Below are 14,172 nucleotides of genomic sequence, written 5' to 3' on the forward strand. Positions count from 1 at the left end.
GAGACTGCCAAACAACAGGGAGTGGCTCCTCGTCTGAACAAAATAATGAAGGGGGCATGGGAGCGTGGCGATGAGGTGTGGGAAGCTGTAAGCCCCAGGCTACTTTAGGCTCGCCTTCCCATCAACCAGAGGTGAGAAGTGGTGGTCGTGGTTATTTACGTCCCCACTGAAGACGAACATCAGTAGAGGGATGCAGGCAAGGCCGATGAGTCAGATGCCTTCTATGACCTCCTGTCACAGGTGCTAGCTAAAGTGGCCCCTAGAGATAGAGTGATCTTGTTGGGTGACTTTAATACCCGAGTTGGTCATGATGACTGATGGATGGCATGAGTCAGATCAGCTCAATAGCAACGGTAGGAGGCTGCTAGATTTCTGTGCAGCCCATGAGCTTGTAATTACCAACACACTGTTCCAGCATCGGTGTATCCACACAACATCATTATAATGCACATCGGATCCAAGCAAGAACATCTGCTGGACTATATAGTGATGGAACAGTGGATACGGGCTCATGTCCTTGACACCAGGACCTACCGTGGTGCTGATCTGCCCACTGACCATCGACTTGTCATATGTAGATGCGCCTGCCATTATTCCACTCTGGTGGTGGGTGTACACCCAGGACCCCTTTAAAACCCATGGTAGCCTGGTCTCAGTTATCTGATGAAAGTTGCAAGCGAGAATTTCATCATCGCTTGCAGTTGGGGTTGGCATCGTCCCCCACTCCTCCTGATTTCAAGGAGAAATGGGCCAGGTTTAGGACTGTGGCTCATGCAGCTGCAATGGCTGCTTTTGAGACATGGTCCAGACCTCCCCAGAGACCCTGGCTGATGAAGGAGGTGTTCAGGCTGGCTGAGAAAAAGCGACAGGCCCACTCTCATCGTCTACAGCATCCCACATCAGAGAATGAGGAGGCTTACCGCAGCCTTCGCTCGGAGATTTGGAGAGCCGTGAGGCGCTGCAAAGATGGGTGGTGATCACGGGTTGCTGAAGAGATGGAATTTTCCTCAATGTCCCGCGATCACAAATCGCTATTTAATTATATCAAAAAAGTAACCTGCAGCGCCACACCTATTATCATCATTAGGGGAAAGAATGGTGATCCAATCTCCGACCCCCAGGAACAGATTTGCAGATTTGCTGAGCATTCCTGTGAGGTCCTGGGGGAGGGAAAATCCCTCAGCCTGGAAAATAGCATGGGATAAAGTGGGGATGACCCTGCTGAGGCTCCGGTGCCTCAAATATTGGAAGAGGAAGTTACCCCCTGTGAGTGGCTGGCTGAGGTGCCATCTGTTGAGGTACTGAAGGCGATCCAGAGTCCAGGAAAGGCACTTGGCAGAGATGATCTCCCAAGCAAAATACTGAGGGAGGGGGGCGTTTGTGCACAAACTGCCCTACATGACATCATAATAACAGTCTGAACCACTGGACGGGTTCTGCAGGATTGGAAGGATGCCCTGGTGGTCCTCCTCTTTAAGAAGGGGGACCGTACAGATTGTAACAACTACAGGGGCATCTCACTCCTCAGTGTGCCGGGAAAGGTCCTGGCAAGGATTATTCAACATCACCTTGCTAGGCACGCTGAGGAGAGGCTTGCAGAGCCCCAATGCGGTTTCAGGAAAGGGCGGTCCTGCACAGATGCCATATTTTATGTCTGTCTGCTACAGTAGAGGTGTAGGGGATTCTAAAAAGACCTACATCTCTGCTTTATTGACCTTGTTAAGGCCTATGATACCATCAGTAGGCCTGGGCTCTGGGTTGTTCTTCATGCTTTCGGAGTCCCTGACTTTTTTTCAAAATCATTAAGGACCTTAATGATGGTGAGCGGGCCCGGGTAAAACTACGTGGCCAGGAGTCGGAGCCATCCCCTGCTCACCTTGGGGTGCGACAGGGATGTCCTCTGGCTCCTACATTATTTACCATCTATTTCGACCACTTCGTTTGTGAAGGCTTTGATGGCTGTACCAGAGGAATTTCCACTAGGTCTAATGAGCCTCCAATGAGTACCTCGTGCGGTGTGTAAACATTGTCACTTGGGGAGAGAAAGGCGGCCCGGCGTGGTGCTGGCCACCCCACCCCCTCGTGTGCCTACCGGCCGTCGTAGATGCTCGCTAACAGCACTTGCCCCAACAGTCTGTTACAGGCTATGCAGAGGATCTTTGTCTCTGCATATGTCAAGGATGTGTGTGTGTATGTTAGGTGTGTGTGTGTGTCAGGTTAGGTGTTGGGAGCGATAGAGCAGCGATTAGCGTGCTGCCCTATGAGCCCGGCCACCCGAGTTAGATTCCAGTGACGATTCTTTTAACCAATCCCGCGTCTTCCCTTGGTCGACTCAGCCTCAAATGAGTACCTGGTGTGGTGTAGTAGTAAACATCACCACTGGCAAGACTAAGGCGGCCGGTCGTGGTGCTGACCACCCAGCCTCGAGTGTGTCGTGCCGGCCTTACATAGGTGCAACTCGTTAACAGCACATGCCCCAGCAGCCCGTTTAATACTATGGGGGGCTGGGAGTGGGGATCTTTATCTCTTCCTTCGTGTGCATGGCTCTGCCCGGAGAGGGCGCAATGACGGAAACGTGTGGACTCATCTCCACGTGTGGGTTTGGGATAGAGTGTTTCCCCCTTGCACGCGTGGATTTTCTTTGTTTCTTTTGCTCCGGGCGCTCGGGATTCCTCTCACACAGGGCCGGACCCAATCTCGACGAAGTCCCGAGTGTCAGCACGCAGCGCCGGCCTCAATGGGTCCTCAACAGGACTTGCCCTGAGAAGTCTGGAGGCCTACACGGGTGATCTTTGCGTGATTGTGTCTGTGCAGATTCCAGTCGCTCAATGCCAGACGAACGCCCTTTGTCAAGGAGATGGAGGCATATAAAGACACCATCATCCTCGTGTCCGGCTTCTCATTCGCATCCCTAACACCGATTGCCATGAGGGTACGAAGACACTCACACAAATACAGACACTCACACAGACACTCATACACTTACTCACTCACACAGATGCTCACACACTTAATCACTCACACATACGATAACTCACACACAGAAACTCACACAGACACTCACACACACAGACGATCACTCACACACAACAACAACCGCCATTCGCCACTAAATGGTGGTGACGTCACCACGACGCTTGTGCCAGGCTATGTGAACCTTGAGGCCACGTGAAATGGCAGGAAGGTCACGGGGCAGACCCAGATGCCACAGGTCGACTGACTGAGACGACTGACTGAGACGACTGGCTGATGCACCACCTGTGCCCACTACTGTACCAACTTGCTGTGCTTTAGCAGCCTTGCCTGTTGGAGGAGCTCACCAATGGGACATTATCCAGATCTTTCAAGGATTTGTGAGTTCCTCACACAATCCAGCCTGGTTAAACCCAGGATGGATCGTAGGCAGGCCAGCCTAAATGTGTCTAACCAGCGAAGATGTTGCATTAGGGGGGTCCACGTGTCGCAAGCGTAGAGAAGGGAGGGAATGACTGTGGTCGAGAAGACCTGAAGCTTCGTGCGGAGCATCATACCAGGTAGCTTCCACACAGCGTTACGCAACCGATGAAAATATAATGCTGCTCGAGTGATTCGAAGTGAGACCTCTGCTCTTAAACCTGGAGCCAGTCATGAGCACACTGCCCAGGTATGGGAAACTCTCCACTCTCTCTACAACTGCGCCATCACCAATTGGGATTTGTGGGGGTAGAGTGTCCGATAGTACAAAATACCCAGGCAGGTGCTTAGTTTTGGTGGGGCTGATGGCAATTCCCCACCTCTTAGTGGCAAGCTCCAGATTTAGTAGCAGCACCTCCAACTCTTCCTCTGAGTGAGCAGAAATTACCAGATCATCAGCATCCATATCATGGTTGAGCAATTGGGAGCCATCCCTTGACCGCATCCGGGCATCGATCAGCCTCCCATTGTATCTGTACCAGATGGAAATTCCTCCGGTACAGCTATTGAAGGCTTCATGAACTACGTGGTCAAAAAAAGATGCTAAATAATGTGGGAGCAAGAGAACATCCCTGTCGCACCCCAAGGTGTACAGGGCATGACTCCTGGCCACGTAGTTTTACCCGGGCCCGCTCACCATCATGAAGGTCCTTGATGATCGTGAGCAGAGGGTCAGGGACTCCGAAAGCACGAAGAACAACCCAGAGCCCAGGCCTACTGATGGTATCATAGGCCTTGACCAAGTCAATAAAGCAGAGATGTAGGTCTTGTTGGAATTCCCTACACCTCTGCTGTAACAGATGGACAGAGCATATAGCATTTGTGCAGGACTACCCTTTCCTGAAAACGCATTGGGGCTCCTCAAGCCTCTCCTCAGCGTGCCTAGCAAGGCGATGTTGAATAATCCTTGCCAGGACTTTTCCCGGCACATTGAGTGAGATGCCCCTGTAGTTGTTTCAGTCTGTGCTGTCCCCCTTCTTAAAGAGGGGGACCACCAGGGCATCCTTCCAATCCTGTGGAACCCGTCCAGTGGTCCATACTGTTATTATCTGCACACAAACGCCACCCTCCCTCAGCATTTTGCTTGGGAGATCATCCCTGCCCAGCCCTTTCCTGGTCTCAGACTCTCCATCACCTTCCGTACTTCCTCAATAGATGGCACTTCAGCCAGCCACTCACAGGGGGTGACTTCTTCCTCCAATATTTGAGGCATCGCAGCCTCAGCAAGGTCATCCCCACTTTACCCCAGATATTTTCCAGGCTGAGGGATTTCCCCTCCCCCAAGACCTCACAGAAATGCTGGGGGTTGGAGATTGGATCATCTTTCTTTCCCCTAAGGATTGTAATAGGTATGGTGCTGCAAGTTACTTTTTAATGGAGTTAAATATTGATTTGTGAGCGCAGACTACTTAGGCAGACTCCATCTCCTCAGCAACCCGCGACCACCACCCAAGCTTGCAGCGCCTCACGGCTCTCTAGACCTCCGAGCGAAGGCTGCGGTAAGCCTCCTCATTCTCCGACGTGGAATGCTGCAGACGGTGAGAAAGCCAGAACGTTTCATCCATCGGCCAGGGTCTATAGAGAGGATTGGACCGTGCACCCCAGTAGCCATTGCAGCTGCATGAGCCAGAGTCCTAAACCTCGCCCATCTCTATATTCTTTGGGTCTTTCGGTAAAGTCACGTAGATAGGTTCAAAGAAAATAACAAAAAACTACGACGTTTCGATCGCAACACAAGCGGTCGTCTTCAGGAAAAAGTTCGCCCATTTCTCCTCTGCATCAGGAGGAAAGGTGGGGGGGGGGGGGGGGGGGGGGTCGATGCCTACCCCACCTGCAAGCAATTATGAAATTCTCGCTTGCAACCTTCATGAGCTACTTGAGACCAGGCCACTTTGGGTTTGCATGGGGTCCTAGAATGGGAGGCGCATCTTACAGATGACAAGCCGATGGTCAGAGGGTAGGTCAGCTCCACGGTAGGTCATGGTGTCAAGGACCTGGGCCCGCATCCACTGTTCCGTCACTATGTAGTCCAGCAGATGTTTTTTGCTTGGACCCGGCATGCATCCGTGACTTCGTGTGGATGCGCTGTTGGTAATTACAAAGCCATGGGCTGCACAAAAAATCAGCCTCCTACCGTTGTTATTGAGCTGATCTGGCCCATGCCTTCCGATCAATCCAAACCAGGTGCCAGCATCATGGCCAACTCGGGCATTACAGTCAGCCAACAGGATGACTCTATCCCGAAGAGCCACTGTGAAAGGAGGCCATGAAAGGCATCTGACTCATCGACCTTGCCTGCATCCCTCCACTGATGTTCATCTTCGGTGTGGGCATAAGTAACCACCACCACTACCACCACCACTCCTCGCCTCTGGTTGATGTGGAGTCGAGCCCACAGTAGCCTGGGGCTTACAGCTTCCCACACCTCACCGCCACACTCTCACGCCCCTTTCATTCTTTGGTTCAGAAGAAGAGCCACTCTCTGTTGTTTGGTAGTTTCCTGACACACATTCTCACTTACACAGTCTTTCACTCATACAGACACTTACTTCTGCTTCTTCTTCTTTCGTATGGCTGATGTAGATGCAGAGTAACACAAACTATTTCACATTCAGGTGGTAAAGCCGGATAACTCTCACACACACACACTCGCACATTCACGAACAACAACCGCCATTCGCCACCAAGTGGCGGTGACATCACCACGACGCTTGTGCCAGTCTATGTGCATCTTGAGGCCACGTGAAGTGTCTAACGCCCGCTGGCAGGAGGTCACCGAGCAGACCCAGATGCCACAGGTCGACTGACCGAGACGAACACACACTCATTCACACACAGACACTCACACACATAGGCACTGTCTGCCTGCCTATCCATACGATTATCCACCTGCCCCTCTTTGCCCATACACCCGTCTGTGCATCTGTCCACGTCTCCGTGTCCACGTCTCCGTGTCACGTGTCCCTGTGTGTGTGTGTCCGCCGGCAGCTCGCCTTCACACTGGAGGACTTCAGAGCGCAGCAGAGGGTCGCCTTCTTCAACCCCGACTACATGAGGGCCATCGCGCGCTTCTGGAAGGGCCAGGGGGTGAACGAGCCGCGACCCTCTTCGGGGCTCATGATGGTCAGCCTCCCCCCCACACCCCCCCACACCCCCCACACACACCCTGCGACTCCCAGCATCTCCACTGCGTCTCCCAGCAACTTCACATCGCACTCTCTATCTCTCTCCACCTTGTCTCCCCGTGTCTCCATCGATCTCTCCACATCTACACCCCCCACCACCACCACCTTTGTCTCCCTTTCATTTCTCCGCGTCTCTCCTTCTCCACGCGTGTGATCCCCCCCCCAGCGTCTCCCAACATCTTCACTTCTTCCCCCCCCACCCCCCCTCCCCTCCCCCCCAGACGAGCGTGGCCATGGACCTGTGTGACGAGGTGCATGTCTACGGCTTCTGGCCGTTCGACCAGGCAGTCCTGGCCAGGGCGGGCGGTGCGGGGGTGGAGCTGACGCACCACTACTACGACGACCAGAAGCCCAACCGGCGCCACTCGATGCCCCACGAGTTCCTGGAGCTGCTGGCGCTGCACAGCCGCGGGGTGCTGCGGATGCACGTGGGGGAGTGCGCGGCGCCTTGAGGGGGGACGACGCCCTCAGAGACACGTGGGGGGAGAGGGGGAGGAAGAGGATCGAGGGGGGGAGGAGGAGGCTCTCGAATCGGGCGAGGATCTTGTTGTTGACGTGGGGGCGCGAAGAGACAATGGTAGCGGTGATGATGATGATGGTGGCGATGGTGGCGATGATGGGGATGATGGGGATGATGGGGATGCCAGTGATGATGATAGGGATGATGGTGATGATGATAGGGATGATGGTGATTAGGATGATGAAGGTGATGGGGATAATGATGATGGGAGGAGGGGATTATTCCGCGATGGAGGGAAGAAGCGGAGAGTGTGAGGTGGCCTGCAGTCTGGGTGGGTGATGATTTAAAAGTGCACAGCTCCCAGTGTCTTCCGAACATTGGAAGGAAGAGCGTTCCAGACGGAGCGCATCTGAAAGCGCCGCGATGCCATGACCGTCTTTATTCGATGGCCAAGCTAAAGTGTAGTGTACAGTGTAGTGTATAGAGTAGTGTATATTGTAGTGTATAGAAGTGGATAGGGTCGTGTATAGTGTAGGGTGGGGATCGAACCTACGACCGCCTGTATATCAGGCGAGGTAGTTAACATCTCCTAGCCACCGTGATGATGAGAGAGAGAGAGACACGCAGACTCCAAATATACAGCAGCAGGCGTCAGGGTCGGGATCGAACCCACGACATCCTGTACACCAGGCGAGGTAGTTATCATCTTTCCCTCAAGTTGAGGAGCACCTGGTTCGTGGTTTGGTTCGATACCCGGCATCGACGTCGTCAGCAGCAACAGCGGCATGGCGATTGAAGGCACCGTCTTGCGTGATGGTGCGCACGTTACAAGGGTGGAAGAAGGAGGAGGAGGAGAAACGACCCAGATCCGCGGTACAGCCACGGTGAGAGGTGGCATCGCAAAATTTGGGGCAATTAACGGGAAACCACGTGGGCTGTCAGTTGGGGCAGTTAGCGGACAGTCACGTGGGCTGTCAGTTGGGGACAGTTAGCGGGAAACCACGTGGGCTGTCAGTTGGGGAGTTAGCGGGAGACCACGTGGGCTGTCAGTTGGGGACAGTTAGCGGGAAACCACGTGGGCTGTCAGTTGGGGACAGTTAGCGGGCAGCCACATGGGATGTCAGTTGGGGCAGTTAGCAGGAAACCACGTGGGTTGTCAGTTGGGGAGTTAGCGGGAGACCACGTGGGCTGTCAGTTGGGGAGTTAGCGGGAGACCACATGGGCTGTCAGTTGGGGACAGTTTGCGGGAAACCACGTGGGCTGTCAGTTAGGGAGAGTTAGCAGGAAACCACGTGGGCTGTCAGTTGGGGGCAGTTAGCGGGAGACCACGTGGGCTGTCAGTTGGGGACAGTTAGCGGGAAATCACGTGGGCTGTCAGTTGGGGGAAGTTAGCGGGAAACCACGTGGGCTGTCAGTTGGGGGGCAGTTAGCGGGAGACCACATGGGCTGTCAGTTGGGGACAGTTAGCGGGAAACCACGTAGGCTGTCAGTTGGGGGCAGTTAGTGGGAAACCACGTGGGCTGTCAGTTGGGGAGAGTTAGCAGGAAACCACGTGGGCTGTCAGTTGGGGGCAGTTAGCGGGAGACCACGTGGGCTGTCAGTTGGGGACAGTTAGCGGGAAATCACGTGGGCTGTCAGTTGGGGGCAGTTAGCGGGAAACCACGTGGGCTGTCAGTTGGGGGGCAGTTAGCGGGAAACCACGTGGGCTGTCAGTTGGGGGCAGTTAGCGGGAAACCACGTGGGCTGTCAGTTGGGGGCAGTTAGCGGGAAACCACGTGGGCTGTCAGTTGGGGGCAGTTAGCGGGAAACCACGTGGGCTGTCAGTTGGGGGCAGTTAGCGGGAAACCACGTGGGCTGTCAGTTGGGGACAGTTAGCGGGAAACCACGTGGGTTGTCAGTTGGGAGCAGTTAGCGGGAAACCACGTGGGTTGTCAGTTGGGAGCAGTTAGCGGGAAATCACGTGGGCTGTCAGTTGGGGACAGTTAGCCGGAAACCACGTGGGTTGTCAGTTGGGAGCAGTTAGCGGGAAACCACGTGGGTTGTCAGTTGGGAGCAGTTAGCGGGAAATCACGTGGGCTGTCAGTTGGGGACAGTTAGCGGGAAACCACGTGGGTTGTCAGTTGGGAGCAGTTAGTGGGAAACCACGTGGGTTGTCAGTTGGGAGCAGTTAGCGGGAAACCACGTGGGCTGTCAGTTGGGGACAGTTAGCGGGAATCCACGTGGGCTGTCAGTTGGGGGCAGTTAGCAGGAAACCACGTGGGTTGTCAGTTGGGAGCAGTTAGCGGGAAACCACGTGGGCTGTCAGTTGGGGACAGCGGGAAACCACGTGGGTTGTCAGTTGGGAGCAGTTAGCGGGAAACCACGTGGGCTGTCAGTTGGGGGCAGTTAGCGGGAGACCACGTGGGCTGTCAGTTGGGGGCAGTTAGCGGGAGACCACGTGGGCTGTCAGTTGGGGGCAGTTAGCGGGAGACCACGTGGGCTGTCAGTTGGGGAGTTAGCGGGAAACCACGTGGGCTGTCAGTTGGGGGCAGTTAGCGGGAGACCACGTGGGCTGTCAGTTGGGGACAGTTAGCGGGAAACCACGTGGGCTGTCAGTTGGGGACAGTTAGCGGGAAACCACGTGGGCTGTCAGTTGGGGACAGTTAGCGGGCAGCCACGTGGGATGTCAGTTGGGGACAGTTAGCGGGAGACCACGTGGGCTGTCAGTTGGGGGAAGTTAGCAGGAAACCACGTGGGCTGTCAGTTGGGGCAGTTAGCGGGAAACCACATGGGTTGTCAGTTGAGGACAGTTAGCGGGAAACCACGTGGGCTGTCAGTTGGGGCAGTTAGCGGGAAACCACGTGGGCTGTCAGTTGGGAAAAGTTAGCAGGAAACCACGTGGGCTGTCAGTTGGGGCAGTTAGCGGGAAACCACGTGGGTTGTCAGTTGGGTCAGTTAGCGGGAAACCACGTGGGATGTCAGTTGGGGGCAATTAGCGTGAAACCACATGGGCTGTCAGTTGGGGCAGTTAGCGGACAGCCACGTGGGCTGTCAGTTGAGGACAGTTAGCGGGAAACCACGTGGGCTGTCAGTTGGGGCAGTTAGCGGGAAACCACGTGGGCTGTCAGTTGGGGACAGTTAGCGGGAGACCACGTGGGCTGTCAGTTAAGGACAGTTAGCGGAAAACCACGTGGGCTGTCAGTTGGGGCAGTTAGCGGGAAACCACGTGGGTTGTCAGTTGGGGACAGTTAGCGGGAGACCACGTGGGCTTTCAGTTGGGGACAGTTAGTGGGAAACCACGTGGGTTGTCAGTTGGGGACAGTTAGCGGGAGCGGGAAACCACGTGGGCTGTCAGTTGGGGGCAGTTAGCAGGAGACCACGTGGGCTGTCAGTTGGGGACAGTTAGCGGGAGACCACGTGGGCTGTCAGTTGGGGACAGTTAGCGGGAAACCACGTGGGCTGTCAGTTGGGGACAGTTAGCGGGAGACCACGTGAGTTGTCAGTTGGGGACAGTTAGTGGGAAACCACGTGGGTTGTCAGTTGGGGACAGTTAGCGGGAGACCACGTGGGCTGTCAGTTGGGGACAGTTAGTGGGAAACCACGTGGGTTGTCAGTTGGGGACAGTTAGCGGGAGACCACGTGGGCTGTCAGTTGGGGGCAGTTAGCAGGAGACCACGTGGGCTGTCAGTTGGGGACAGTTAGCGGGAGACCACGTGGGCTGTCAGTTGGGGACAGTTAGTGGGAAACCACGTGGGCTGTCAGTTGGGGACAGTTAGCGGGAAACCACGTGGGCTGTCAGTTGGGGACAGTTAGCGGGAGACCACGTGGGCTGTCTGTTGGGGGCAGTTAGCGGGAAACCACGTGGGCTGTCAGTTGGGGACAGTTAGCGGGAAACCACGTGGGCTGTCAGTTGGGGACAGTTAGCGGGAGACCACGTGGGCTGTCAGTTGGGGACAGTTAGCGGGAAACCACGTGGGCTGTCAGTTGGGGACAGTTAGCGGGAGACCACGTGGGCTGTCTGTTGGGGGCAGTTAGCAGGAAACCACGGGGGCTGTCAGTTGGGGGCAGTTAGCGGGAAACCACGTGGGCTGTCAGTTGGGGCAGTTAGCGGACAGTCACGTGGGATGTCAGTTGGGGCAGTTAGCGGGAAACCACGTGGGCTGTCAGTTGGGGGCAGTTAGCGGGCAGCCATGTGGGATGTCAGTTGGGGCAGTTAGCGGGAAACCACGTGGGCTTGCAGTTGGGGGCAATTAGCGGGAAACCACGTGGGCTGTCAGTTGGGGACAGTTAGCGGGCAGCCACGTGGGATGTCAGTTGGGGACAGTTAGCGGGAGACCACGTGGGCTGTCAGTTGGGGGCAGTTAGCGGGAGACCACGTGGGCTGTCAGTTGGGGGCAGTTAGCGGGAAACCACGTGGGCTGTCAGTTGGGGGAAGTTAGCGGGCAGTCACGTGGGCTGTCAGTTGGGGGCAGTTAGCGGGCAGCGACGAGATCCGGGCGCAAACAGCCGGGCAGCAGTAGAAGCTCGAAGTCGCAGCAGCGCCATCGCTAGATGTTGCTGCTGTTGTTGTTGCTGCTTCTGTGGATCAGTGGGTGGATGGACGGGTGAGTGAGTGAATTGTTGAGTGAGTAAGTGAAAGGGCGAATGATTGACTGAGTGAGTGGGTGGATGAGTGAGATGGAGTTGGAGACTCTCCAACTGAACCTGCAGCGTGCCTCTAAGAGATGGGGGCCTTGCCATCAGCCCCACAAAAACAGAGCATGTTTGTTTGCATGTTCACCACACGGACGTGTATGCTTAATGCAGACTTGATTCCTTGCAACAGGTATATCTGTTTGGTGTTCGAACATCCAAACAAGGGTAAAAGCTACTCTTATTTTTTCATACTTTGATACTGGCAAAAAAGGTGCCATTATGAAAAAACAAAGCACCTGCCTGGTTACTTTATGCCGTCAAACGCTGCCCTCCCTTAGCTCCCCACGAGTGACGGGTGGTTGTGGAAAAAGAGTGGAAAAGTATCCGTGCCTGGGCAGTGTGCTTTTGACCAACCGCGGTTTAGTCGAGGGGCATCATTGCGTCTTTATCATCTGCAAAATGCCGCTGTGTGGAAGTTACCTGGCTGGTCGCTCCACACAGCTTTGCCCTCCCTTCTCTATGCATGTGAGCGTGTGTGTCTGTATGTGTGTGTGGGGGAGACAAAGGCGGTCGGGCGAGGTGCTGGCCACCCACCCCCCTCGTGTACCGTTCCGGCCTTCATAGGTGCTCGCCAACAGCACTTGCCCCTACAGTCTGTTAAGGCTATACGGGGGATCTTTGTCTTGACTGTGTGTGGGGAGCAGTAGTTTAGTCGTTAGCACGCTGCGCTACGAACCTCGCGGTCCAAGTTCGATTTCAGCTCACGGCAAACAACCATCGACGATTATTTGAACTGGTCCTGGGCCACCCCTAGGTTGACTCGGCCTTAAATGAGTACCTGGTGCGGTGTGTAGTAAAAATCGCCACTGGGGAGACAAAGGCGGCCGGGCGTGGTTGCTGGCCACCCACCTTCTCGTATGTCGTGCCGGCCTTCATAGGTGCTTGCTAAAAGCACTTGCCCCTACAGTCTGTTCAGGCTATACGGGGGGTCTTGTCTTTTGGGTGTGTAAGTGGGTGTGTGAGTGGATGAGTGAGTTGGTGAGATAGTGGGTGGGTAAGTGGGTGAGTGAGTGAGTTGGTGAGTGGGTGGGTGGGTGAGTGACTGAGTGGGTGAGTGAGTGGGTGAGTGAGTGGGTGAGTGGATGGGTAAGTGGGTGAGTGACTGAGTGGGTGAGTGAGTGGGTGAGTGAGTTGGTGAGTGGGTGGGTGAGTGGGTGAGTGACTGTGTGGGTGATTGAGTTGGTGAGTTGGTGAGTTGGTGAGTTGGTGAGTGGGTGGGTGAGTTGGTGAGTGGGTGAGTGAGTGGGTGGGTGAGTGGGTGATTGACTGAGTGGGTGAGTGAGTGAGTGAGTGGGTGGGTGAGTGGGTGAGTGAGTGGGTGAGTGACTGAGTGGGTGAGTGAGTTGTTGAGGCGCCTTTTGGCGTCCTCAAAAGAAAGCCTCTGGTGTGGACCAATCAGTTTCAAAGACAATGCATATATTATACTGGTAGGAACCTCCTGGTTACACCAGCCCACAGGAGATTATTGTGTCCGTCCGTCCGTCCGTCGTACATCCAAAAATGGGAGGGGTGGGGCTGGGTGCAGAGGGGAGGGTGGGGAGGGGCTGGTTGGTGAGGGGCTGGGTGGGGAGGGGAGGGTGGGGAGGGGCTTGGTGGGGCTGGGTGGGAGGGATGGGGCTGGGTGGGGAGGGGCTGGTCACCTCGTGGTGCCCTTATAAAACTCAACTTTTAACCTACTCACGCCGGCTTGTGCCCGCCCTCACAATCGGCCATATTTGCGGAATACACCACGCCGCCGTTGACCCTGGCCATTGACCGAGCAACCCAACGTTCCTATCAGCTCCCTCCGCAGGAATGTGTTCCGAGTAAGTATTTTGTTTGCATTCTGACCATAAGTATTGTGGTTAATGCAGACATGATTCTTTGTAAAAGGTTTCAGTTTGGTGTTTTAAAATCTTAACACAACTGTTTTGTTGCCAGAAAAAAGGGGAAAACCTATTCTCATATTTTGGTACTGGCAAAGGAGGTGCCATGATGTATAGTGTCGAGTAGGGTGTATGTATATATATATGGTTGAACTTCTTTCTCGCCATACGTAGCCAACCGCGCGAATCGGAGGTGCTGGGAATAAAGGACAAACAAACTAAACACAACAACAAGCAGTTGTAGAGCGAATGAGTTTGTCAACCGAGATCATGATTAACAAAACAAATTATTGATGAAACCGGGTAAAAGTTTTAAATAAAATATTTCTTTTATTTATCGCGCTTTCTGCCCATCGATTTTTACGCGGATGAATCAAACCGGTTCGCCAATGGTCACAAAAGGAGCTGTCGCGTGGAACAATGGCGGTAGTGGCGGTGTTTTGACTTCAGCGAGGCCTGAAATCAACGGCGCCCGAAATCGGCGTCGTCTTAATTCAGCAACGCTTCAAATCAACGACGTATAAAATCAGCAAAG

At 54.7% G+C, this 14,172-nt stretch overlaps 1 protein-coding gene across 1 annotated transcript in view; it reads left to right on the forward strand.

Annotated features, from left to right (window-relative positions):
• Positions 1-13,271, forward strand: part of LOC133356971 (alpha-2,8-sialyltransferase 8E-like) — a 45,341-nt gene extending 32,070 nt beyond the window's left edge. The window contains exons 8-10 of the mRNA XM_061574701.1: positions 2,815-2,932; positions 6,442-6,576; positions 6,860-13,271. Of these exons, the coding sequence (XP_061430685.1) occupies positions 2,815-2,932; positions 6,442-6,576; positions 6,860-7,090 (484 nt within the window). The 3' untranslated portion in view covers positions 7,091-13,271. The remainder of the gene's footprint in view (positions 1-2,814; positions 2,933-6,441; positions 6,577-6,859) is intronic.
• The last annotated feature ends 901 nt before the right edge of the window (positions 13,272-14,172 follow it).

The sequence above is a fragment of the Lethenteron reissneri genome, chromosome 56 (assembly GCF_015708825.2).
Source record: "Lethenteron reissneri isolate LAM-NWPU_2019-01 chromosome 56, ASM1570882v1, whole genome shotgun sequence".
NCBI classification, from domain to species: domain Eukaryota; kingdom Metazoa; phylum Chordata; class Hyperoartia; order Petromyzontiformes; family Petromyzontidae; genus Lethenteron; species Lethenteron reissneri.